The sequence below is a fragment of the Stegostoma tigrinum genome, chromosome 28, assembly GCF_030684315.1.
Source record: "Stegostoma tigrinum isolate sSteTig4 chromosome 28, sSteTig4.hap1, whole genome shotgun sequence".
Lineage (NCBI taxonomy): Eukaryota > Metazoa > Chordata > Chondrichthyes > Orectolobiformes > Stegostomatidae > Stegostoma > Stegostoma tigrinum.
Window position 1 is genome coordinate 30479831 of NC_081381.1, and position 25555 is coordinate 30505385.

The following is a 25555-nucleotide window of genomic DNA, read 5'->3' on the forward strand; positions in this document are numbered from 1 at the left end:
GTTTAGTCATTGATTAACACCATACACTTACTGCATTGGGAGGGCTCTAGTCACGAGGACATGATAGGGACTGTGTGACATAAACATTCCCCTCTGATTGTGGAAAAAGGAGACAGAGTCAATTAAAACAAGAGCACTCACAGTTAGGTTTTAAACAGAAAGCTGGCAGAAAAGGTTTTTGCCAGATTCAGATGGTTAGAATGCTGTAGATTGCTTTAGGTTAATTTAAATAAAGCAACATAACCCATTAAAGTGGACAACATGTTCGTTATTTTGTATTACTAGGCAAAGACACATAGTACCTACTGAATTAATTAAATCTGATTGTGATGGTTACACTATCTGTTCAATTTCTATCAGTACAAATGATTCACATCTGGCCTGAGAGGAAATATCTGACAGTTCCAAGGAGTTCAGTAACTTCTTGGGAGTGTAAGGCATGAGTAACAGATAATTCTTTAAGGATCTTCAGTCGGATATTCTCCACCTGAATCTTATTCTCTCATTTTATAATATTTCACACTACTAATTTGATAGCTGCACTGATATTTGACTGTAAGCGTGAAATAGTTTGATTTTAACAGTGATGGCTCACCTACACTAACCTACACCAACACACAAAACTAGCTGAGCAGTTTTAATGAATATTTTTGATCTGAAGTTCAGACTTGTGGGACAGTAATCCTACTTGTTTTGTGTGGTTTGCTGTATCAGTAATACTGACACATTAATTAATTGGTCTGACATGTATGCATTGCTGCTGCATAGAAAGTGGTCCCTCATGGCCATTAAGCTATTTGTACACAATTCTGAAATGAGTATCCTGATACTGCTCTCAACCTCCATCGCAGACACATCAAACTCAGATTTCTGTATTTTCAACCACAACTGTGTTGCGAAGAGAAAAAGGCACAGGTGAGAGTTGTGTAGAGTTTATAGAATAGATTTTATATGCAATTAATATATCTGGCAGCGTTGCACCACAAGTTATTCATGAACAAATGCGCATGATGTGCTTTTGATTTTCTAATCATCTACCTTGAAAGCAGAGGATATCAGAGGATAAATTGCTCAGTAAGGCAACAATATTGGCTTCAAATTTTGTGTGGAAAAACTTGTGAAATGACAGCTTGAAATTACTGTTGGTGATATTGCTGGATAAACACCCTTATAGGGTGTTCCTTTGCTCTTTTACAAAGGCTTATTTTAAATAGATTTTAATGACATTGTGAAATTGGCACAAAGAGAAATATGGACAAGCATGTTGAACATTTCTCCAGAAACTCACCAGTGGTAATTTCTGCTCTTAGAAAATCTACTGTCAAATGATGAAATAAAAGCTTTGCGGGACACAGAAAATCTGACATATTGATTCCCCCTTTGACTGCGTGTCTTTTGCTGATCAAATTTCACCCATTAGTTTCTGAAACCTGTCAAACTCCTACATTTTCTTTCAGTTGTGCAATGTTGGAATGAAGGAGTCTGGTGGAGGATTAAAAAAAAGTCAAAGTTTTGACATTGTCAGCATATTTTGTAACTAAGTTGAGGCACTATATTTATTCCAGGCAGCATTGCTCCTCTGTTATAGTGACTTTGTGTGCTGCTGAGAAATCCATTTAGAATGTCAAATCAGTTGGGAGCTTTTTAAAAAGTCATCCTCAAGATCAAGGCCAACATTTTCTGTCCATCCCTCATTGCTTTTGAGACGATGGTGGTGAGCCAACATCTTTGGGATTATTGGCTTGCTAGGCCACTTCAGAGGGCAGTTAAGAGTCAACTGTATTCCTGGGAGTCTGGAATCACACACAGGTCAGGCCAGTAAGGAAGGCAGACGTCTTTCTCTAAAGATCACCAGTAAACCTGATGAGTTTTCATGACAATTGGTAGCTCCACGATACCTTTTAGTCCTGATTTGTTTATTAATTGAAATTGAACTCCCCTCTGCCAACGATCGGATTTCAACCTCTGTCTCTGGATCACTAATGAATACTTTGGTAACATGACTATTATGCTACCGGGTCCCCTGCAAATGATAGCAGAAAAGGCCTGCAATATCATGAAATTACAATAGTTTGATATGAGGATATGATCCAAGGAATACATTCACAAGAATATAAATTATTACTAAGGGAAACAAATGGGAGAAGGAGAGAAGTGGATCTTAAAGATGTTCTGTAAGTCCATATGTTGTACAGTGTAGGATCAGGTTCAAAAAGCTTGAAAGCCATTGAACAAGAAAAATCATTTATTATGCTTTAGGAATTTGTAATGTGAGTCTGTTACGGAGAATGCACTATGTGAGTTTGTATAATAACTGTTAGAAGGATTACAAGTCTGTAGTGTCCGATCTCTCAGTGTGCACCAATCTGCCTTTCTTTATTCCTCCCTTATACTTTCAATGTCAGTCTTCCTAAAACTAAATTCTTGATTGTACCACTCTTTATTTCTATCATAACTCTTACTTCAACCTTTAATGTAACGTATCCACTGTTAGTGAACAGTTTACTGACTGTGAATGAAACCATAATTCACAAGCCATTGAAAAAAACAAACCTTTTACTCTTTGTTTGCAGCAACTATCATTATTCTGACTTGCAAAAACTGTTGATAATTATTTCCATGAAAAAGGTGTAGTTCAACAGAGAACAAAGAAGAATTGGGGTTGCAGTCAAACCATGTCATTGACTCCCTGCAGTTACAGCCTCCTCAGTGAGAGCACTGAATAACAGAATTACAACCCACATAGCAATTTCCCTTACTTATCCTCAATATAATCAGCCCAGCTTGTGTGGCAGTCCTTACATTAACAACTTGCCAATACTCACTGTGTTGGTTAGTGTGAGTGGTTACTCAGGTGGGATGCCAGCAGCGTCTTTGGAACTGCCTCTATCGTCCATAGAACAACAAGAAAGGAGAATATTTAGTGAAAATGTATAGGGGCTTCCAAATGATGAAGTCAGTAAAGTTCACAGACAAATCAGGGAAAGTCAGAATGGAATATTTAGTGACAGTTGGCATTATGTAATTTTGGAGCAAAAGGTTTTCAGGAAACATTTGACTAGGGTAATGTGAACAGAACTTAAACAGGATGAAATATGGATAATGTGGCAAATTCAGCACAAGCTAATTGTTGTATCAGGTAATGGCTTTGAAAGGGTTAATGGCAAAAGCTGCATCCAGATGCATTCAATATAGTATTGTAAGAACTCAGGTGAGGAAAGCTAAAACAGCCTTTGGAGCTTATGGGAAGATAGACCATCATCTCAATCTCCTCATAGACTTCATAACAATATCTATGTTATCAATGTAATTTGTATCTGATTGCTAGCATGCAATATAAGACAACTTTCGAAAGAAAAGAGCCATTACCTAATGTTTCTGTTCTAACACACTTGTGGCTCTGTAGACCCAGTCAGAAAAGGCGAATGATGGTTGCAATCGACCTGAACACATTGGCAGTGGTTAGGAATGCATGCTAATATAACATGGCAGGCAATGGTGAGTTTTGGAATTCAATTTAGCTGCACTAATTACAGCAAACCCAGAAAACATTTAAAGCTTGCAGCTTCAGGAGGGACATGGGCCGTCAGTAACACAGGAAGGTGAACAATCAAGTAGCCTGCAGCACTCAAACTTGTGGTAAGATTCCACAAGGCAGAATCTGCAGTCAAGGATAAAGGATTTTTTTAAAAATTGGCAAAACTGGCAAAAGCAGTCATAAACAAGAAGTTCCATGAAGCTTGTGCAGTCGTCACTCCAAGGTCGTTACAGTTTGCGTTGAATGGTAGTAGTCTATGGGAGTGGTTCCAAGTTGGAGTTTACCTAATCATCAAACAGATTGGGGACCCTATGAGTAAGGCTAAAATCTCTGGTGGGTAAGGGGAAACCTTTTAAAAGAAAACAAACAGTGCAATTACAGACTGAAAAAAGTTAGAGATAAAAGAAGAACTACAACTCACAGCGAGCACTGTGAACATAGTGGGCCAACATCACAAGGCACAGATTCAGTAAGGGAAATCAAGGATCATAGATGTAATTTAAACTGAGTCCCCAGCACTGGTAACATTGCAAATCCCTACTAAAGTGATAAAGGGGCAATCTAGAAGTATAAGCAGGCAGATCCTAACGGGGGAAGAAAATAAGGAGATGATTGAGTCGGTAAAAAGAGCGAGATTTCAACAATGGTTAAGATGGGAAGAATTTATTAAGGCCACAAAAACTGGGATTTGGAGAAGACATTAAAGTAAACTTTGATAAAATTATAAAAAAAAACAAGCAATGCTAGAAGCACCACACACAATGCAAATCGTCTGAAAAAAGCTACTAAGAAAATGGATTTCATCTTTAAGGCTGTAGGTAGCAGGGTTTATTCAGCAAAGTTATGGAAAAGGAGGGGAATTGTTTATTGGGCCATGACAGGCGGAAAATTATCATTTTGTCATTGTATAAATGCAGGAAACATCACTCTGGCCATAGAATGCAGGAAAACTCCTCTTAACTGCAAAAGTGTAGGAAAGCAGTTCAGGAACACAGCGTTGCTGTACTTCACAGTTGTAAGCCTTTAAGATAAGGAAAAGAAAACAGCTTTGTTGTACAGCAAAACTGTAAGTCTTTCAAGCACACAAAACAAAATAGCATCCATGTACTGAAGGATTAAAGTCTTCAAAGTAATGAGAATAAAGCAGCACTGAGATACTGAAGAATTTTAAAAAAGCTTTAATGTAAGAAAAATATTAGGAAGAAATGGCAGGAGAAATAGTATTGCTAGAAAGATTTCATTTCTAAGATGGGTTAAATGGAATTTAGAATTGGACATCTTTGAGAAAACAGTTCTTAAATAAAGAATTCCGGAAGAATTATTAACTCTCCATACTGTCTTAGTGGGAGATGGATGATGGAAATGTAATTATATGCATGAATGTATAAATGTTAACTATGGGAAAAAGTCTTGTGGGGTGATAAAGTACAAGTATTCGGTTCTGAAAGTATTGATGCAAAAGAATGCATTAAGTTCCACCCAGTCTAAAACAGCATAATGACTTGTTTGGGGAAAGCAGAATAACTCGGGATCTTGAGGAGCACAACTACCATCCAAGTCTCCTGAAAATTTTGTACCTGATCGCTATAAAGTAATAAACTACTTATCGTTAGACTACCCAATGGTTTTCCTCCAACACACCAGACTAAGTAGGTCATACAGATGAAGTCACAAAAGGGCATGGTAGCAGCAACAATCTACACAATCATGTTGGCAGTGGTTGGCAACTCTTGCTTATACAACACTAAGGGGAAAACATCAGCTTGGGTCAAATTAAGTCAGCATGAGTTAATATACGCTCATTGGGACAATAATAGTTAAGACATTAGTCATGAAGAAAGCCTCAAAAATTGAATGGGATGAAAGTTAGGAAAGAAACCTACAGAGGTTTTCCAAATGATGTAGAGATTTTTAAAAGGGTACAGAAATTGACAGATGATTCCCAAAATTGTAAGAATCAATAAGAAAGGGATATGAGCTCAGGATTTTCATTAAAAGGGAGATGTTAAAATATTTTGTTTCTGTTTTGGTTTTGTTTCATGTCTAATTTCCAATTGCTGGACTTTGCTATGTTCTGGGAAATTTGTTGAGGTGAAGTGATGTGACAGTTGCCAGGATTCATGATTCAATAGGGTAGCTTGGTAAATAAGGTGAAGGTCTTCTCAATAAGAACATGATGAACAACTGGAAAATGTAATTCAGCATTTTAATCTTCAGCTGTTTTAGCTCTTCACATTGTTTTCTTTCCTTGGGTGCTTCAAGGTGATATCATGATGTACTATGAAAATGTCGCAAGTAGTTTCACATTAGCTGGGCCAGAATATGTGTCACTGTTATCACAGCCACATTTCTGCTCTTACACCCCAAGTGAATGCATTTTTGGGATAATAGATAAAAATAAGGGACAAGCAGCACTGTTAACATTTCAAACCATTCCACACTGATGTTTTAAGAATAACAGATATTGGGCAAATAGTAGTTTTTAAAGTTAAAAAGAGAATGGGGAGGTCATAGAGTCTTATAGCGCAGAAAGAGACCCTTCAGTCTAACTAGTCCATACTGACCATGTTCCCAAACTTACCTAAACCCATTTGCCTTCATTTGGCTCATATCCCTCCAAAGCTTTCCTATTCATGAACTTATCCAAATGTCTTTTAAACATTGGAACTGTGCCTGCATCCACCACTTTCTCTGGCCGTTCATTCCACACACAAACAGCCTTCTGTCTAAAAAAAATGCCCCCTTGTCCTTTTTAAAACTTCCTCCTCTCAACTTAAAAATATGCCTCTTAGTTTTGAATTCCCCCAAAAGAAAAGGCCTTTGCTATTCACCTTATCTATGCATGATTTTATAAACCTCCATAAGGTCACCCAGAAGGGAGTGTGCATAGCTCTATGATTACTCAGCATGGTAGCATCAAAATGAACTGGAAGAGAGTACAGCAAGTCTAGAAAAAGTAATGCTGTGAGCAGAGACATGACAATATACAGGGATTTGTAAACAAGGTGATAGGTTTGAAAACCAATGGATTAGAGACAGACAGCCAGTGCAATTTGATGAGGATAAGCACAATAAGTGAACAGGTCTTCATGTAGAACAGGAAATAGGAACCAATCACATTCAGAATTTACCATTCAGAGGACAATAATAAAGAATAGACAAATTAATCTTCAAATGAATTTGAAAGTAAATCAGTTTTTGTTTTGGAGTATGAATTTTAAAGGTTTAGTAAAGTTCCTTCCTCAATGAGACTAATATATTCATTCTGTACAATATCTGTTATCTTTCAGTGATTTTTAGATGCAGTATTGATGTGACATGGCTGAACATCCTGTACAGGTTTTCGTATATGGTTTGCTTGTGTCCTGTGGGATTTTTGGAAATGCTCTGGTTATCTGGATTGCTGCTGACTCCATTCGGGAAAACCGTTACCTCGCCTCCTCTGACCTCATCCTGATGAACATTGCAGCTGCAAACCTGATGCTTTCCCTGACAAGGAATACCTTGCTTCTGACATTCGATGCTGGACAGTCTGTTTCTTTCTCTGACCCAGGCTGTAGGTTGATGATGTTCATCTGGACCTGGCTGAGGTCAGCAAGTATTTGGGTCACCCTCAGTCTGAGCCTGTTCCACTTTATCACAATCAGAACAAGCAGGACCATGTTGGAAAGGTTACATGAGAGGAGGAAGGTTGTGAATGCTCTGGTGGTAGAGTGGGCTTTGAGCTTGCTCTACTCAAGCTTCGCCCTGCCGTACTCATCCAACTCCAAGAACAACACTACCAATAACTTAATGGTGATCAGTAGCACAATAAGACCTTTACTTGGCTGTGTGTGGACATTTCCAAACGAAATTAGTGGCCTTGCATATGCAATGGTGTCTGTTGTAATACACGAAGTAATCCCCATTGGTCTAATGATATTTGCCAACACAGCCACATTGCTATTTCTCTACAAGCACTACAGGAAAACTCAGGATGTCCAATTCGCCAGTAGCCACATTAATTCTGAATGGAAAGCTGCAAAGACCATCCTATGTCTCATTTTACTGTTCATTTTCTCTTGGGGAACCCACGTATTTTCAATAAATTATTATAATTTTAAGGGTAGTCCTTCAACAAGGTACATGCTAATTATTGCCAGGTTCTCAGCCTCAGGATTTGTGGGGTTCTACCCACTGGTGGTGGCAACTGGACACACCAAATTAAAAAAGAAAATAAGATTCATTCTGAAGTGTGGATGGCTGAATCACACACAACAGAAGTGATTTTTTTAAAAATCAGAAATAGCCAAAAAAGGATTGTCTTGTCTGGAGCAAAAAAATGGCTACTTAAACTGTACGAATTTCTAGAAACTTTTCCAAATGTCATTGTTTAGTGGATTATGCTGTAAGTGCATAGAGTTGTGAGATAGCTTTGCTGTCAACCTATATCTTATTTATATAATGTCTATTATCAACTTATGCCCTCAGATGTTTATAAAAGTTATAATCTGCACCACTATGCCCCATACTATAACTGCATAAGGCACTGAGAACCTACCAACAGGAGCAAATCATTCAGCTTCTTGAACCTGGACTGATATTAAATAATGGCTGATCTGTAGTTCAACCCCATCATTCCATATCCTGTCTAACCTCAAAGTAACAGAAATGAATCAAGCTCAGTTCTGAGAGCTTTGACCAACCAGCATCGGCAAACATTTGGGAGAAAATGTATCGATTTCTGCGACCTTTTCTAAATAACCTACTTCTACTCAACGATAACCTTTAATTACATTAAATACCTCCATCAGATCACCATTCAATCTTCCACATTTACAGAATACAAGCCAGGCTACTGCAACCTGTCTTTTTTTAGCTTTACAATTATTTTGGTGAATATGTGCTACAAAGTCTCCATAGCAAGTGTATCCTTCCTGTGATGCATGGCTCAAAACTGAATGCTCCAGATGGGATCTAACCAGGGCTACAAACCACTGTCGTAAAAACTCCTCTCCTTTGTTTTCCAGCCACCTTGAGGGAAAGGCGAACATCTCATTAGTCTCTTGCATTGGTTTCAGTAACTATGCCCTAACTTTTAGTGGTGTCTGGATATGAATGCACAAGCCCCTTATTGACCCCATAATTCTCCCATTCAGAAAATGCTTAATTTATCTATCTTAAATCTAAAGTAGACTAGCTCACACGTACCCTGAATTTCATTTTTCATAATTCTACTCACTCATTTATCCATGTCTTTTTATAATTTCGAATTCTCACCTGCACTATTTATTGTGCCCTGCAACTTAGTGTCATCTGCAACCTCTGAGATACACCTATTTCTTCTTTCATGTCATTTATAACCGTAGTGAACAGCTGTAGCCCAATTGAGCCAAGTCAAGGTGGTGTGGTTTAGGAAGTAGTGAGCATGCAAAAGGTGACATTCCCAAGTATCTGCTTCTCTTGTTCTTGTGATGGTAGAGGTCAGGGTTTGGAAGCTGCTATTGAAAGAGACTTGGTATGTTACTGCAATGTATCACATAGATAATACACATTACTGCCCCTGAGAATCACTGGTAGGGGGAGTAAATGTTTCAGGTGGTGTATCGGGTGCTGATAAAGCTATATCCTGATGGCACTGAGCTCATTGTGTTGATGGAGATGCACACATCAGGCAAGCAGAGGGTATTTCACTCCATTTCTGACCTGTACTTTGTAGGTGATAGTCAAGCTTTGAGAAGTCAGGGGGTGAGTTACTGGTCAGAATATCCAACCTCTGAGCTGTTCTTGTACCACAGTACTTGCATGGCTGGTCCAATTTGGTTCCTGGTCAATGCTAATCCCAGGAGGTTGATGGTATCGTACTTTGCAATGGTAGTGCCAATAATGAGGAGAGATGGTTTTCTTTTACCCAGATGTTCCACCAAGTTCAAACCTGTTCATTCCCTATATTTCCATCTTTTAAAGTAACAATCTCACTCTGTTTTTAAAGAGTGTTTTTCTGGACTTGCCAGAAGAATCTGTGCCTTACCTTCGTGTAAAGAAGGTTTTCATGCTAGCCTCCTGTTTAATTATGTTTGTAATAATCTGAAATATGTGCCCTTTCACAATAATCTCACTGACAGTCTCTCACTCTCTTAAAACTCTTCATTATTTTGTTGACCTCTATGAAATCCCTTCTTATGTTACCCAATTAGTGTGCTGATAGCGGGCAATACAATAGAATAGAGAAGAAATGGAGTTCTTCCCCAATCTCTGTTTATTACTTTCCACAAGCATGTGCAGGGGTGGATATTCTATGAGGGCAATGTGAGACCAGGCTGTGCTTCTCCATAGTGGAGTGGACTCACATTCCGAAAGGATGTCCACTTGGGCAGGATGTCAATAGCAAAGCCAATATCTGCAAGCAAAGAAAATCAAAAAGGAGGCTGAACAAAGAAAAGTAGGCTAAATAAAGGTGCCAATTATTTCAGTGCAACATGGGTATAACGGTAAACAGTGCCTTGTGTTAATCACTGAGTGCAGTAGTTTGTATGGATAACTGTTTATATCTGATGTTCTAAAATCCGGAAACTTATCTATAAAATGATGAGGAATAACACAAAGATCTGAACCCTTATGGTACTCATTTTCTGTACGTTGGAAAGGTTAATCTGCATACGATGTCATTCAAGCACAATAGTTGACAGTGGATCGATTTCTCCATCAGACAGTTCTGGTGTACAACTTCATGTCAAATCATAAACAACGTATGCTTCAAAACATTAGCAAAATAGTGAACACACCATGTGTAGTCAGAGTCAGTAAGTGCTGAACACTTACAGCTTGTCACTATTCTGGATCTGGGACAGGCAACCTCCTCTTTGTTTAGATATGTGCACCCCAAGGAACAGCTGTGATCTCTAGCTGATTGTCTGTCGGTCTGTGTCTCTGTGTGGTAGAAAAAATAAAGACTATCTTATTCATTTGAAATCATGTTATTTTGTGCTTTGTACGTAGCTAACATCTATTGAAAGTGTCAATTACAACTTCTAGAAATATTAAATGTGCATCCCTCAGAGGTTCACTCCTTGACTTGCTTTCACTTTCGTCAACAAACTGAAATGGGCAAATTGTAATAGTCTCTAGGTTCAGGAAACACGATGAAATCTTTGAAAAAATTGTGTTCCCATACAGCATGCTTCAAAAATATCATCAAACCAATAACTTATCATTAATGCTTGAAGTACTCAGGAAGCTAGGACTGTGAGAAAGTATGACAATGCCATTTCATTGGGCCGCATCTCACGGTCAATAGAAAATCAACAGTACACCTCACTGACCTTGAAAAATGTTGCCCACAAAGATCAAGCCCTCAGTTCTGAAGAAGGATCAAGATCTGAGGAAGGGTCACTGGACCTGAAACGTTAACACTGTTTTTTCTTTCACAGATGCTGCCAGACCTGCTGAACTTTTCCAGCAACTTTGTTTTTGTTCCTGATTTACAGCATCCGCAGTTCTTTCGGTTTTTACTCTCTGTTGAGTGCTTGACTTGAGCATTTGGTTTGAACCTGGCACCAATTCAAAGGAATTTCCAAGCATCCAGCAGCAATAATGCACCATGCAGAGTGAAAGCCAATCACATCAAAGTATTCTCACTGATTAGAAACCAGGAAGTATGAATTACAGAATCCATTCATTTTTAACTTTGACAGTTGATAAAATTAAATGACTGGGACATAACGCAACACTAAGAAAGATTTTAAAATTCCAAAAGCAAAGTTTTGATTGAGTTATTATTTTTAAACGATCAGAAAGCATATGTACCTATACTGATTCCATGGCCTGGTATTCTGCATGTATATTTCTGTCTACATAAATTTAAACTGAATTCTTCCAGATTTCTGAAAACGGGCCCATTTCTTGTAGTTCTAGAGTTCGTCATATTCCTGAAATGTTAGAATTGCTTAAGGGTTTTAAATCGTGAATTATATTTTGACTGAGTAAACAATCACGACATTCAACTTCTTCTCTCAATTTAGATGCTTTGAATTATGTAGCATCTTAATTGCCCTTATCTCCATTGTTTCCAGTGCCTGGATGTTCTTGCTGGGGAAAGGTATGGAACATTCCAAGTCATCAGTGTTGGAGATGCAGGTCTGAACAGGTTGATCAAAAAGATCTAAAATTTCAGACAGCTCTTCTAGTGCATTCAAAGTGTCCCTATCTCTGAACCAGGAGGCTTGGGTTCAAAACTCACCCACTGTAGATGAGTGTGAAGGCATTGCTGAACAGGTTGATTAGAAAGTTTGGAAAAAACAAAGAGCTTGGGTAGAGGGCTCCTGTGATACAGTGGTAATGTCCCTAACTCTGAACCAAGAGATTTAGGTTCAAATTGAATCCACTCCAGAGGCGAGTTATGATATCCCTGAACAAGTTTATTTAAAATACTCGTAAGAACTTGGGTGGTCCCCTTCCAACTCCATTTTGATTTAGTCCTCTTCTTCCTTCCACATCTCTCCCTCATCTTTGGTGGTCTGCATTGCTTTTAATGGGCTTTGCATGTAAATTAATCAATTGGAAAAGGCAGGGAATTTACTGGTGGTGGTTAATCCATGGAATGTATCATGGGTGATTTGGTGACATGCATAAGAGCACTTCTGGATATAAAGCAAAATTTAATAGAAAAGCTTGGGTGCCACCCAGAAACAGATCATTTGAAAGAGCATTTGACTGAAGATTTAAAGGTCCCTGGTTTAATCCTGGATTTTGGCAGTGGTATTTCTGCATTCACTTCAGTAGAACACACAGATCAGGAGACGAGTTTGACAGGCAGCCTAGCTGATATCATTCATGGAATCATAAAATCCCTACAGTATGGAAGCAGGCCATTCAGCTCATTGAGTCCACACCGCCCTTTTGAAGAACATCCTCCCCTAGCCCTGTAACTCTGCATTTCCCACTGCTAAACCATCTAGTCTTCACACCCTTGGACACTATGAGCAATTTAGCACGGCCAACCGACCTAACCTGCACATCTTTGGACTGTGGGAGGAAACTTGAGCACCTGGCGGAAACCCACGCAGACACAGGAGAATGTGCAAACTCCACACAGGCAGTCACCCGAGGCTGGAATTGAACTGGAGTCCCTGATGCTGTGAGGCAGCAGTGCTAACCACTGTGCCATCATTATTAAAAATCAACATGTCCCCCATCATGCAGATTACAGCAATTCTACTCATTTTGTAGGGTTTGTTTTTAAAAGAGGTTGAGTGCTTCCACAGCTATTGTTTGTGTTGAGGGTGTCCTTAGGGAGCACTGCAGTGTCACCAACACTCTTAATGTCATTAGAGAGAGATACCAGGATATTGTAGGAGGTGGAAAGCATTATTCCCCCCTCATCTCCATTTTGATTTAGTCCTCTTTTTCTCTCCCTATCGTTCCCTCACTTTTTGGTGTCATTGCACTGCCCCTGACAGGCTTTGCACGTAAATTGATAATTTAACAGGAAAAAGGGATGATTTGGTGTGGAAAATGAAGGAATAGTGTAACATGGATGATTTGGTGGTGGGAGACAAAACAGTTCAGTGTTGCTTGAAAGCCCTTCTAGATAAAATAAAAACATTAGATGTTTTGGTGGTGGGACCAAAAGTCCACTAAACAAAAACAGGTGGGATAAGAAGTTCAGTGGTGTGTTAAAACGTCGCTAGATATAAATGAAACAACATTGTTACAGTCAGAGGCAGGTGGGAACCAGGAGATGGGATGCATTATTTCTCCATTAAATTACACTTTGATTTAACTCCTCCCTCTTTCCTTACCCTTCTCCTTTGCTGCTGTTGCACTGCCCCTAGTGGACATTGGTGCAATTCATTAATTGTTTCAATTGTCAAACGACTGATTCGGTGGAGCGTGGCCAAAAGAAAATCAAGGTGATTTCAGGTCTTGTGATGAGTAATAACATCCTTGCCACTAAACCAAAAGATCTAAGTACAAGTTCCACCTGCCTGGAGGTGTGACACAGCATGGCCAAACAGACTGGGCTTAAAAAACAGGCTTGGTTGTTCCATCATGGCAGGGATTGACTTCTGGACAGGGATAGGATCCTGAAGTAAAAGGTGGAAACTGTGTTTGTGCTAATTACAACTTTTGACTTTTGCTGCCTGAACAACAAATAGATATTGGTCTGTTTGGACATTGTGACTTGTACAGAACATATTGCCCCTTGGGATTCAAAATCAAATTAGGTTTCCTTGCTGTCATCACACATTGCACTGTTGGTTTAAAATGTCTCTTGCCCATCTATGGTTGTCATTCGAAATTAGTGGCAAACTGCCTTCTTGAAGGAATTGTGTGCAAGGCTTCAGGTACACCAGGTCAGTTCTGTCAGGTAGGATTGAAATCGTATCGCAGCCAGATCCTGTAAGAGTTTCAGATTCCCGATTTCAGAATCAGTTGTACAAGAGTTAACATTCCAGGTCAAAGACCTTGATCTGAAGGAAGACCCTTGACTTAATCCTTGTCATGTTTACTATGTTTTTCTCCCCACTAACCTGCTGAGTGGTCTAGAACTTTCAGTTTTCATTTCAAATTCTCAGCATTTGCAGTATTTTGCTTTGGCTTTGATATTTTATAACAGTTTGTCAATTTAACAGGCATTTTATGCTTTTAGTCGCAATTTACTGGTCTATTGAAATTAGTTTCTCATTTGAAAATGCTGGAACATGCACTTCTGGGAACTGATTTTAATTCCCTTCCTTCACTCACCCAGCAGAAACAATCAAGGGAGGGTTAAAATTGTTTACTTACCGATGTAAGGCTGGCAGCTTTTTATCTTCACCTGTGAAGATGACTGAGACCTCTGGTGCTTGTAGGTGAGGACTTCATTTAAATGTAAATGTTATGGTCTGGTAAAGGGGGTAATCCTTGATGATTTTAATGCAGATCCGGGAAGCTCAGTCTCAACGTGGCAGAAGCCAAATAATGGTCATTGGGTGCCATGAAATGTTTAAAAATGGATGTGCCGTTCTTTCAGGGGTAGCATAGTGGTTCAGCGGTTAGCACTACTGCTTCTCAGCACCAGGAGCCTGAGTTGGATTCCACCTTTAGGTGACCGAGTGCATGGACTTTGCCCATTCTCTCCGTGTCTGTGAGGGTTTCCTTCAGGTGTCCTGGTTTCCTTTCACAGTCCAAAGATGTGCAGGTTAGGTGGATTGGCCATGCTAAATTGTACCATAGTGTCCAGGGATGTGCAGGCAAGATGGATTAGCAATGGGTCATGCAAGGTTACAGGGACAGGGTAGTGGGTCTGGACGAGATGCTGCTTGGACGGTCGGTGTGGACTAAATGGGTCAAATGGCCTGCTTCCAAACTATAGCAAGTCTATGATTAAAATGAACTGGCGTCCTTTCCTTTGTTTTCCTGTGAATCTCTGGATCTCTCCCCAATTGGTCATTAACCTTGCTTCTCTCCATGGGCACTGCATGAGTATTTCCATCATTTTCTGTTTTAATTTCACATTAATTTGTCCGTTCCCTTTCCAGTTGCAGTTTCATCTGTGGTTCATTTCTGGTGTTTACTGTTTACCCATCTGTCTATGATTGTGTGTCAATAATTGTGTGGCTGGGTGTGTGACAGTAAGTAAATGCCAGAGTCATTATGACACAGAGGGATGGGAGTAATGGGAGTAAGATCAGACATGTATATAATGATGATGTCAGAGTCTCATGATTAAGGAAGGACAACTGGAAATAAAGAGTTGTTCCAAGTGAAGAGAATGCGTTTATAGATCAAGCCGTAAGTGCAGAGTGCTTGCAGTAAATTCTGTGGCCTGAAGTAAACGGAATTAGATCCCAAACATTCTAAGCAAGGAAAGCCTGTTTAGGCACAATGGTGAGACAGGACACACGTTTTCAAGTCCCACCTCGTCCAAAAGTCTGTAATGATATTTCTGTACGTGTATACTAGAATGTGTCTGTAACAAAACCAGAGAGGCCATCTCTGAGCCAGAATATGTCTGTAAGCACACATAGCTGCAGGAAAAATTAAAAAAAAACATAGGATTGCTCTAAGCTAAACAGTATTCCCCACATGGTAACAACTGATTGAACAAATTACATTCTTTTCATTAATAGTAATGCACATGTATTGAATGGCAGAGATTCGTTGGCTGGTATCAATGACTCATAATAATTAGTTTAGGATGAAATGATAAAGTGTTCAGACTATGAGCGACAGTAACAGTATTCACCCACCAACAGGACTGTTAATTGGATCAAAGTGCAATTTAGCTTCACAACGATGCCAATCACTCAGGGGAATCAAACTTCAGAGTCCTCTACAGTTGGTTGAAAAATGGATTCACATCCTATTGGATGGTCTGAACCATAGAGCCAAAGAATGAGATAATTTGTAGCAATTGAAGTGGTGGTATTTTATATCGAAAGCTGAAAAATTTATATTGGTCGATGTGAGGATTGTATACTAAAAATATATGGATAACCACTGCCAATAAATGCAATATTTATCTGTTGAGGCAGACAAAGGACAGCTCTATTTATTTTGGTGTTCTGTTGTTGGAGGCCCATAACCATGCTTGTAACAAATGAGAAGATGGAAGCTTTTTACAGCTTAACAAATAATGTTTGAGATTCTCCATGAACAGCCTGTATTTGCATCTAAAAAAGGAACACTCCAGATCCACTTCGCAGAATGATAATTTCTGTCGTCTTTTGGTTTCTCCTATATTATATGGATGACCACAATGTTGGTTAAACAATCCTCCATACTAACTTCCATTTTTGGATTTCGTAGACAGTTTTACAAACAGATGCCCCTCCTGCCACTAACACTCCCCATCTATCCTGACTGGGGACTAATGTACACTGGCTCAGCTGCATCAGTGCTTACATGGCCAAAATGTTCAATTTAGGCTTGAAACAAGGGCCTTCTGGGTCAAGGCCAAGAGAGCTACCCACTGTATCATTCCAGCCTTTTTGCAAGCAAACAAATGATTATTAAGCCTTCATTTAGATGCAACTGGGCCAGAGAGCAGGCTTTGACCAAACGGTGAGTCAAACAGATAGGTTTTAAGGAAAAGTTTCAATGATGTGAGGGAACTTTCCTCTAGACCAAAGCAATTGTTTTCAGCCTTCACCATAACTATATTTCTTTTCTATAACTGTATCTAAATCCCTAGTTACTTAGTCAGGTGAACCACATTTTGACTTGGCATCCAGATTGATCCAGAACATAGATTCAAGCACCATAACTTATCTATCAACGTGGCTGTGTTCTTCCATCTCCACAATATTGTGGGTCTCTGCTGAAATCTATATCCATGCTCTCAAGATTTGATGGCCAAGAAATCTGGATGTGGGAGACAGCACAAAGACTGAGAGCACAAAGGTTCTGCATGCCCTTATGGGGTGAGTCCTAAGGTGCCAGGTCTGAATGGTTCCATGGGCTTAGTGCATTTATGTTGAGACACTGAATTGAAAGAGATATCTTGACAGGAACATTGTGATAACACTGGAGGAGCTCTCAAATAGATGAGAGAAATAGGGAGGGATGACTTGAAAGAGGGCAATCAGGAGCGGGGGAAAGGAGTGATCGCTAGATGAAGATGAAGACAAAAGAGACAGAGAACAACAGTTGAATGAAGAAATCGATAAATGTCAGCCCAGGAAAATCAATAGCTGATAATTTGGGACTGTTAACAACTGACAATGGGATGGCTGTGGTAGCATCCCAAAGCGTGACAATGCCTGCCACATATAAATTCATCTTGTTGTAAAATAAACATGTCATGGTTGTGTTACACAAATGTCTACATGACATGTTTATTTTACTAGATGGAAACAAACTGCTGTAACTGACTGGAGACAGTAACAGGAATAGTGCAACTTTCTTTGTAGAGCATAGTTGGATTTAAGAAAAGTCTAGATATGTATATGAAGGAGAATAAAATAGAAGGGCATGCTGATAGGTTTTGGTGAAGTAAATAATAGGAGGATTGTGTAGGTAATAGACACTGACAAAGACCCGTTACACTAAATTGCCCATTTATGTTTGTAAATTCCATGTAGTTCTACTCAGCACATGTGAATCAGCTTGAACCACTGCCGCAGTTTAGTTTCATGATGCAGACAGCATCTTACTCAGGAGGTACTACATAGAGAGGTAGGCAGGTATTGGACCAGTGGCAGTATAACATCAGGTAAATCAGGCATGCCAACCCAGGAGTTTGTCATCACAATCATTGGACTTTGCTTCCTTAGAATAGCCTCTTTTATTGATTTTGTAAAAAGAGATTTATATAATCACAAGAGATTTTCACAGCAGAGAAATGAACCAGATTAACCTCCACCATGTTACTTCATCTCATCTTACTAACATAGCACAGAATTGTTATGACACAGAAGGAGGCCGTTCAGCTCAATGTGCCTATGCCAATTCTATTAGCTGGTGCCAATCTCCTGCCTTTTCCCATATCCTTGCACAGCATTTATATCCAGTGCCCTCTTGAATGCCTCCATCATATTTCCAGGCCATGCATTCAGACACTAACTACTCACTTCTTTTCTCACATCACTCTAGCTTTTGTTTGCACATAACTTTAAATCTCTGCCTTCTTGCTCTTTTTTTCCTTTTACAAGCAGGAACAATTTCCCCCTGCCTACTCCATTCAGTATTTCCTCTAGCCCTTTCTCCCAAAGCTGTTTATTTAATTTTCCCTTAAATGCATCTATAAAATCTTTCCAACTATCCCATTTAGAGGGTGTCTCGTATTAGCACTAATTCTAGGGTAAAGACTGTTATCTGATTCTTCATCAAATTTATTAGAACCACCTTATTTTTACAGACCCTGATTTTGGACAGGCTCACAAAAGTTACCTTATTGAATCTCTTCAGAGTTTTAAAGACCTTTAGCAGGCCACCATCAATCTTTTGTTTGCTGGATGAAAGAGCCACAACTGTTCAGCCTTAAAAAAACCTTAAAAAGGAAAACTATATGAGAGTGCTTTTAAGAAGACCCAATGGCTCCATAGAATCACTTAGAGAGCCCACTTTGAGTTGTTCTTCCTAATTTCAACAGGTCAATAATAGGAGCATTATAATTTGTCCTAGTGCCTTCAGAACAAGGAGGAGATGATTCAATAAAGAAAGTGCTATACATCAGTTATAAGACAAATGCATATCTATTGAATGATGACACTTTTTAAGCTCTGTTTCACCAACAAAACTACGAGTCAACAAGAAACAAGCGCAAACAAGCAGTTGGGTAAAAAAATGTTGATTATTTTTTCCATCCCGAAGAAATAATTAACCCACTGGGAGCCCTTGTCATTTGATTCTCACGGTGGCTGGCAGGAAGGAAGTGATGAGACTTCAACTCGGGGATTTGCTGACTTGATGAGTTTTTAACTAGAACACACAAGAGAAGCCCCAGCCTAGAATTTAAATCTCAAGGAGATGAACAGCATTTGTATTGCTTTTCTTTCAACCCTTTGAATCACACAAACATACACACACAGCCACATGTAGTTATATGCACATACATTTCTTTAAGTGAAAACTATAGTCTCAAGACTCTTATCATAAGATTATCTACTTCATAAAAAAGATGGAAACAAAGGACCTCAAAAATGGTTTGTCAGAAGTTGAGGGCTTTTCGGTCTGATTCAAGAGCAAATAGACTGATATGCTATCTGAGCATCAATCATGAAAGGAGTCACTTAGAATTTGATCAACCCTTGAACAACACAATAGGTCCTTCTAAAGGAATGAAAACATGAAGATTCTGAGGACAAAATAGGAAATTAAAAGAATCCCCATTGGCAGAATTCCAGTGTAATCGACTTCGCATGATGGAGCAATGATTCAGCATAAGTTTAAATAGATGCCGTCTTAAGTTCTAATTTGCAGAACTCAGACTGTGGGACACCACCTTAAAAAGAACAGCATAAAAATCTTTGAGAGATGCCACTGGAGAGAAAATAAAGGTTTTCAATGCAGAGATGGGGAAAAGACAAATCAGTTAAGAATTGCTGAACTGAATCGAGCTCTAAGGGCGGCAACCTGCCGTGCAATAAAAGTGAAAAAGGGAAGCCTTTACTTCTTCCTAGATCTTATTTTATTCAGATAACGTGTGGACACAATCTCCAACTGTTGAATTGCAGAAACCATTGCTGAATTCTGAATTCAAGTTTTCAACTCCTTCATCTCAGAGAGAAGCTTCAAGCAAGTAACAGACCTCCAACAATAATAGACTGATCTTATTTCCATTTTATAACTACTTTCATTCAGCTTTAATCTTTTTCTCTGTATTTAGCTAATACCTGTGCTACTTTTTAACCTTAGTTACTTCCGGCATCAGTTGTGTAATAAACTATCTTGTTTAAGACAAAATAAGCTACCGCTTATTTTAAAAATTGAAACAATTAAATAAACTAAACAAGCACTAAATAAGCTATACAAGTATAGACTTTACAGATTACTTTGGTGACGATATATCTATTGTGACTTTGACAGCTTATGTGACTATCATAGCAAATGTATATGCCTTGTAGCTCTTCATGGAATTCTCCAAAAGGACATTAGAATAGAATAGAATAGGATAATAATTTATTGTCACTTATATTTATGAAAATACAGTGAAAAGTGTATAACTTGACACAATCTAGTATCATTTTATTGCAGAAATTATAAAAAGAAATAATTAAGACAAAACTCATCTCTTGCTCTCTTCTCGGCTCCTGGGTTCCTGAAGTGGCTAAGCGATGCAGCCACTGAAGCTGTCCCTGAGGCTACCAAAGCAAGGATTTCTAGACCAGACCCATCGCACTCTCAGCGCTGAAGCTGCTGTATCGCCAGAACAGAACTTTGAGGGATAATGCTCCTGGCTACACTCCTATCGTCCCTGCCTGCCACCAACTCCCGTACTCCAGCCACATGCTAAAACAGTGAAAGATAAAATGGGTAAGGTGTTCAACGCCTGGCTAAGAGGCAATGTTAGGAGTACTTCCATTTTATGGGGCATTAGCACCTGTCCTAAGATAGCAGGCATTTCATAATGATGAGCTATATCTCAACAGGAAAACTACTAACAAATGAACAGAAATGGCTAAAAATGAAAGTGAATATTCATGTAGAATAGGAAGAAGGAGAGAAAATAAAAGTGACCAGTAATAAGAAAATGTGGAAATAGACAAGGTAATAATAAAAAAATCAATCAAAAGGAATTTTTAAAATGTAGGAGTAAAGGGTGCAGAGAAAGAAAGCAAAAAGCAGACCAGTTACAAGGAGTGAAAAACTCAAAATATAGACAGGAGTCGTTAGCTAGGACAAAATTAATCAAGACACCAAGAATAGCATTAAATGCAATCCAAGGGAAAAGTGATAACAGTGTGTGGCAATGCTTAGAGAATGGGGAATAAATTTGGAAATTCAAAGCAATTGTGTCACATTAAGAGAAGATAGTAGTAATTCCTGGCCTAGTGATTCAGACTCCAGGATAACATATAGGAGACAATGTTCAAACCCCACCACAGCAGCTGGTGAAATTAGAATTCAATTTCATAAATATGGAACACAAAGCCAATATCAGTAATGGTAACCGTGATAACTATCATTGATTGATGTAAAAGCTCAACTAATTCACTTAATATCCTTTAGAGAAGGATATCTGATATCTTTACTTGGTCTGGCCTAGAGGTGACTACAAGTGCATAACAATACAGTTGACTCATATCTGTACTTTCATATAGCAACCTATTCGGCTCAGGGCAATTTTGGAATGGGCAACCAATGACGGCCTTAACAGTGATGTCCATTTTCCATTAAGAAATGAAGAAAAAACACAGAAAAGGCTACATTTCAACATTCACTGCACTTTGTAAATGATTCAATGGTTATTTATGGTAACCTTAGCTGTGGTTCTTTTCTGCCAAGATTGAGCTTTATTGTGATAAAGAAGTGCAATAGTTGGTAAATATTTTTGGATGGACAGAATAAATAATACAGGAAGATGTATAATGTTGTAGATAAAGGAGTGGTTATGAATGGTGGAGAAAATTGATGTACCCAAAAAAAGGTTCAGAACTTTCTAATGATTTGAGAGAAATGGAAAGGAATCTGCAGACAATTCAGGGATTGGGCCTTAATTGGAATAGCCATGTCTTTGTTCTAAGAAACTTTAATTATTCACTTACTGAGTGAAGCAGGGAAGTGAGGCAAACAGAGATCTACAGGGCTTCTTCTTACAATGGCCCTATGCTAGGCACTGTGATGTTTTGGGCGGTGGGGGGGGTTCAGTTAGCTCACTTGGTTGGAAACCTGACTTGTGATGCAGTATAACACCAACAGCACAAGTTCAATTTCTGCACGAACTGAGGTTATCACAAAGGGCTTACCGGTTTAACCTCCCCCCTCATCTGAGGCATGGCAACCCTCAGGTTAAACCACCAGTAGTCATCTTTCTCTAATTACAGAGCAGCCCTATGATCTCCTGGGATTATAGTAACATTGAAGTAATCAATGCTGCGAGCTGAATAATCAAAATGATCAGATAAGTGTGATAAAAATGACAAGCATTTCAGGAGTAGTGGCCAGAATATGATAAAGCTTAAGCTTCAAATAAAACGGAAAGCAGTTAATATTAAAACAAAAGTTTTCATGACAAAGCACCAATTTTACATACCCTACACTCCATCAACCTTCTCTGAAGGGCCACTAAATCCAGTCTGAGGAGTCAACTAGCTGAGGTGAGGTAGAAAGAAAAACTGACAGACAGGATAGCACACCAGCACAACAACTGGATTTTTTTTCATAGATTACCAAGCTGCAGAGTAAATGTACACCATTAACAAGCAGAGTATTTCAGATTTCTGAATTTTAGATAAATAAATGTATTAATAATACTCTACAATTGAAGAAGAAGGCATATGATCCCTACTGGAATGACACAATAAGAGGGAAGTTTTATTTCATTCACAGAATGAGGATGTTGCTGACTAGGCAGAACCTATTGCCCATCCCGAATTGCCCAGAGGGCAGTTAAGAGTCAACCACATTGCTGTAGGTCTGGAGTCATACGTAGTCCAGACTGAGTATGGATGGCAGTTTCTGTCCCTAAAGGACATTAGTGAACCAGATGGGCTTTTCCTGACAATCAACATTGGATTGATGGTCATCATTAGATTCTGAACTCCAGATATTTTATTGAATTCAAGTTCCACCATCTACCATGGTGGGATTCGAACCCGGGTCCACAGAACATTATCTGGGTCTCTGGCTTATAGCGATAATACCACCAGGCCATCGCCTCCGGAGTGAGGAGGCAACATGAGGAAGTAAAGAAAATGATGAGGGCACATAGTGAGTTTGAGGAAAAATATCAAAATATTTAAAGAACTACCTCTGCATAAGTTAAGAAAAGTGTTCAATGTGAGATAGACACCTGAGGGGTCAGTAGAAGATAAATAGAAATTTCCAGGGATACCTGTAAAGTATTTCACACCAGTGCTTACAAAAGAGATGGGCTTTAAGGAGAAGGAAGATAACACACTGGCTAAAATCATGGCAAGAAGTATTACCATAAAAGTTAATAATTGAAGAAGTTAGTTAACAATGACCATTGCCCAGAAGGATATTCGAAGATCCTAAAGTTATAAATGATGGAAGACTTAAAAATTCTATTTCATGGCTCTTTAAGTGCTGTCATCTGCCAGAGAACTGGAGAGTGGTCAATATCATGCCCAATTTAAAAGCAGGAAGCAGGGTTAACCCTGGTAACTGCTGATAAATTAGTTCAACGCTTAGGAACATTTTAGAATCTTGAAAGATACGATTACTAAGAAATGAAGAGTGAGTTATTCAATTAATTCCTGAAATATTGTGCTGCAGAAACCTGTTTGAGTTCTCTGAAGAGGTGCCACATATGATGGAGATGGAAAGTACAGTAGAAGTGGTGCATGTGGACTTTCAGCAAAGGATCATTAGGGTACTGAAAAAGAAGGGTTTTGGGATTATGGGAAATGTGATATTGATATATACTAGTTTGGAGCCACATAAAAATAATGTAGAATTGTGGAAATTTTTCTAAGTATTTGGAAGCGAGCAGTGCTGTCTCGCAGGGCTCCACAGTGAAACTATTGATGCCATCTCTGAAACTCAATGATTTAGATGGAAGGATAGAACCAGTGATCCAAATTTGCAATTGATAATCATCCTGATTATTAAAAGAAGCCACGAAAATGATTTTTTGGACAAAAAGATGTCAGATGAAATTCTATGTCAGTAAGTGTTAGGTGTTACATTTTATCTAAATGTATTGCATTTTAAAGTGGGAATGGCGAGGTAATGTGAAACTGTAGAGAGAGTTTGGAGTTCCGGTTCACAAAACATTAACAGCAGCACCTTAACTATGTCAGACCATAAAAACATATTACGGAAGTTGTTTTCTTTAATTGACAATATAAAAAGCTGAGATGCAATGGAAAATCTACCTGAAACCCTTAAATGGTTACTGATTTGGTCACCCATGCTATAATAAGGATGTCAAGGCAATAAAAAGGATGAAGGCAGATGCACCAGGACACTACCTGGGTTGTGGAAATGCAGTATGAAAATAAAATAGGCTTGAAAAATAATGCTATTTACTACAGAAAAGAAAAGACTAGAGATGATTTGATGAGTGTGCTTAAATTCTGAAGAAATGAGATACAGCAGTCAGAAAAAGACCCTTTCCAGCATTTAAGTGTATTAGAAGGTAAGGGTAATAATCCTAATCTCTTACTAAAAAGAGATGAGTGATGGTGGTTTAATTTGAGGGCTACCATGCCTCAGGCAAGAGAAGAGGTTGAGAAGGAGAGTCCTTCATGATAATCTCATCCAGAGTGGGATTTGAACCCATACCATTGGCATCAATCACAAGCCAGCCATCCAAGCAACAAAATCCCTGTACAATAAGGTGCAGTCATATTGTAACATTAAATATAGTATCTCTAGGATATCGAGCAAGAAAACCATGTTGTATATAGAAATTATTGCACACCAGAAGAAGCACTTGCCACACAGATCACATTTTATAGGAAGGGATAAAGAAATATAAAAAATGTAAGATTACAAATATTGCTTGCATGGACTAAAAGTACCAACCCAAAGGGATCAAATGGCCTATTTTTGTGTTGTCAGTACTCCATCTACATTTCCTGCAAACTCACTTGCTGCATCAGGACCACACTTTCGGAATGACATGCTATTTCTCACACCAACCACCCTGTGGCCTCTTTGAGATTGGTTACTTGCGCCAAATTTAGAGTGTTTTTTGTGCTATTGGTCCTTGTCCTCTAGAACTGAATGCAGAATGATCTAATCTTATTCCACGGAGGTCCCTAACAATCAATAGAAAGGGAGATATCTACATCGCTGGCGTAGACTGGATTCAAATTCCTGTGTTGTTGAAGTACAAAACCTGTGTCTATTCATTTTTCCCCTTTTATTCATTCATGGGGTGTGAGCCTTGCTGACTAGCCAGCATTTATTATCCATCCCTAATTGCCAAGAGGACAGTTAAGAATCACCCATATTGCTGTGGGTCTGGAGTGACAAGTATGCCAGACCAGGTAAGGATGGCAGTTTCCTTCTCAAAAGGGCATTAGTGAATCAGATGGGTTTTTCCTGACAATCAGCAATGGATTCATGGTCATCATTAGATTCTTAATTCCAATTATTTAATGAATTGAAATTCTACCATCTGCCATGGCAAGATTTGAACCTGGGTACCCAGAATGGTATTTGGGTCTCTGAGTTAACAGCCTGGCGATAATACCACTAGCCTTTTGCCTCCCCTGCAAACTCATACAGAGACAGTCATCGTGAATTTACAACATTGAAAAAGGCCCTTTGGCCTTTGTGTCTGCACTAGAAATCAAGCATCTAACCCCATTTTCCTGTAGCCTTCTCCGCTATGGTACATCAAGTGCTCGTCTAAATAGTTCTTCAATTTTTGAAAACTTCTGCCTCGACCACCCTTTCAGGCAGTGAGTTCCAGATACC

At 38.9% G+C, this 25555-nt stretch overlaps 1 protein-coding gene across 1 annotated transcript; it reads left to right on the plus strand.

Annotated features, from left to right (window-relative positions):
* Positions 1–855: 855 nt before the first annotated feature.
* Positions 856–7804, plus strand: LOC125466538 (olfactory receptor class A-like protein 4). The gene is made up of 2 exons (XM_048561132.2): positions 856–915; positions 6829–7804. The coding sequence occupies exon 2, from the start codon at positions 6857–6859 to the stop codon at positions 7802–7804; it is 948 nt and encodes a 315-aa protein (XP_048417089.1). The 5' UTR covers positions 856–915; positions 6829–6856.
* Positions 7805–25555: the final 17751 nt, after the last annotated feature.

What these genes read in the sequence shown, in the direction of transcription:
- LOC125466538 (XM_048561132.2), top strand. Translation starts at nt 6,857, where the DNA reads ATGGCTGAACATCCTGTACAGGTTTTCGTATATGGTTTGCTTGTGTCC.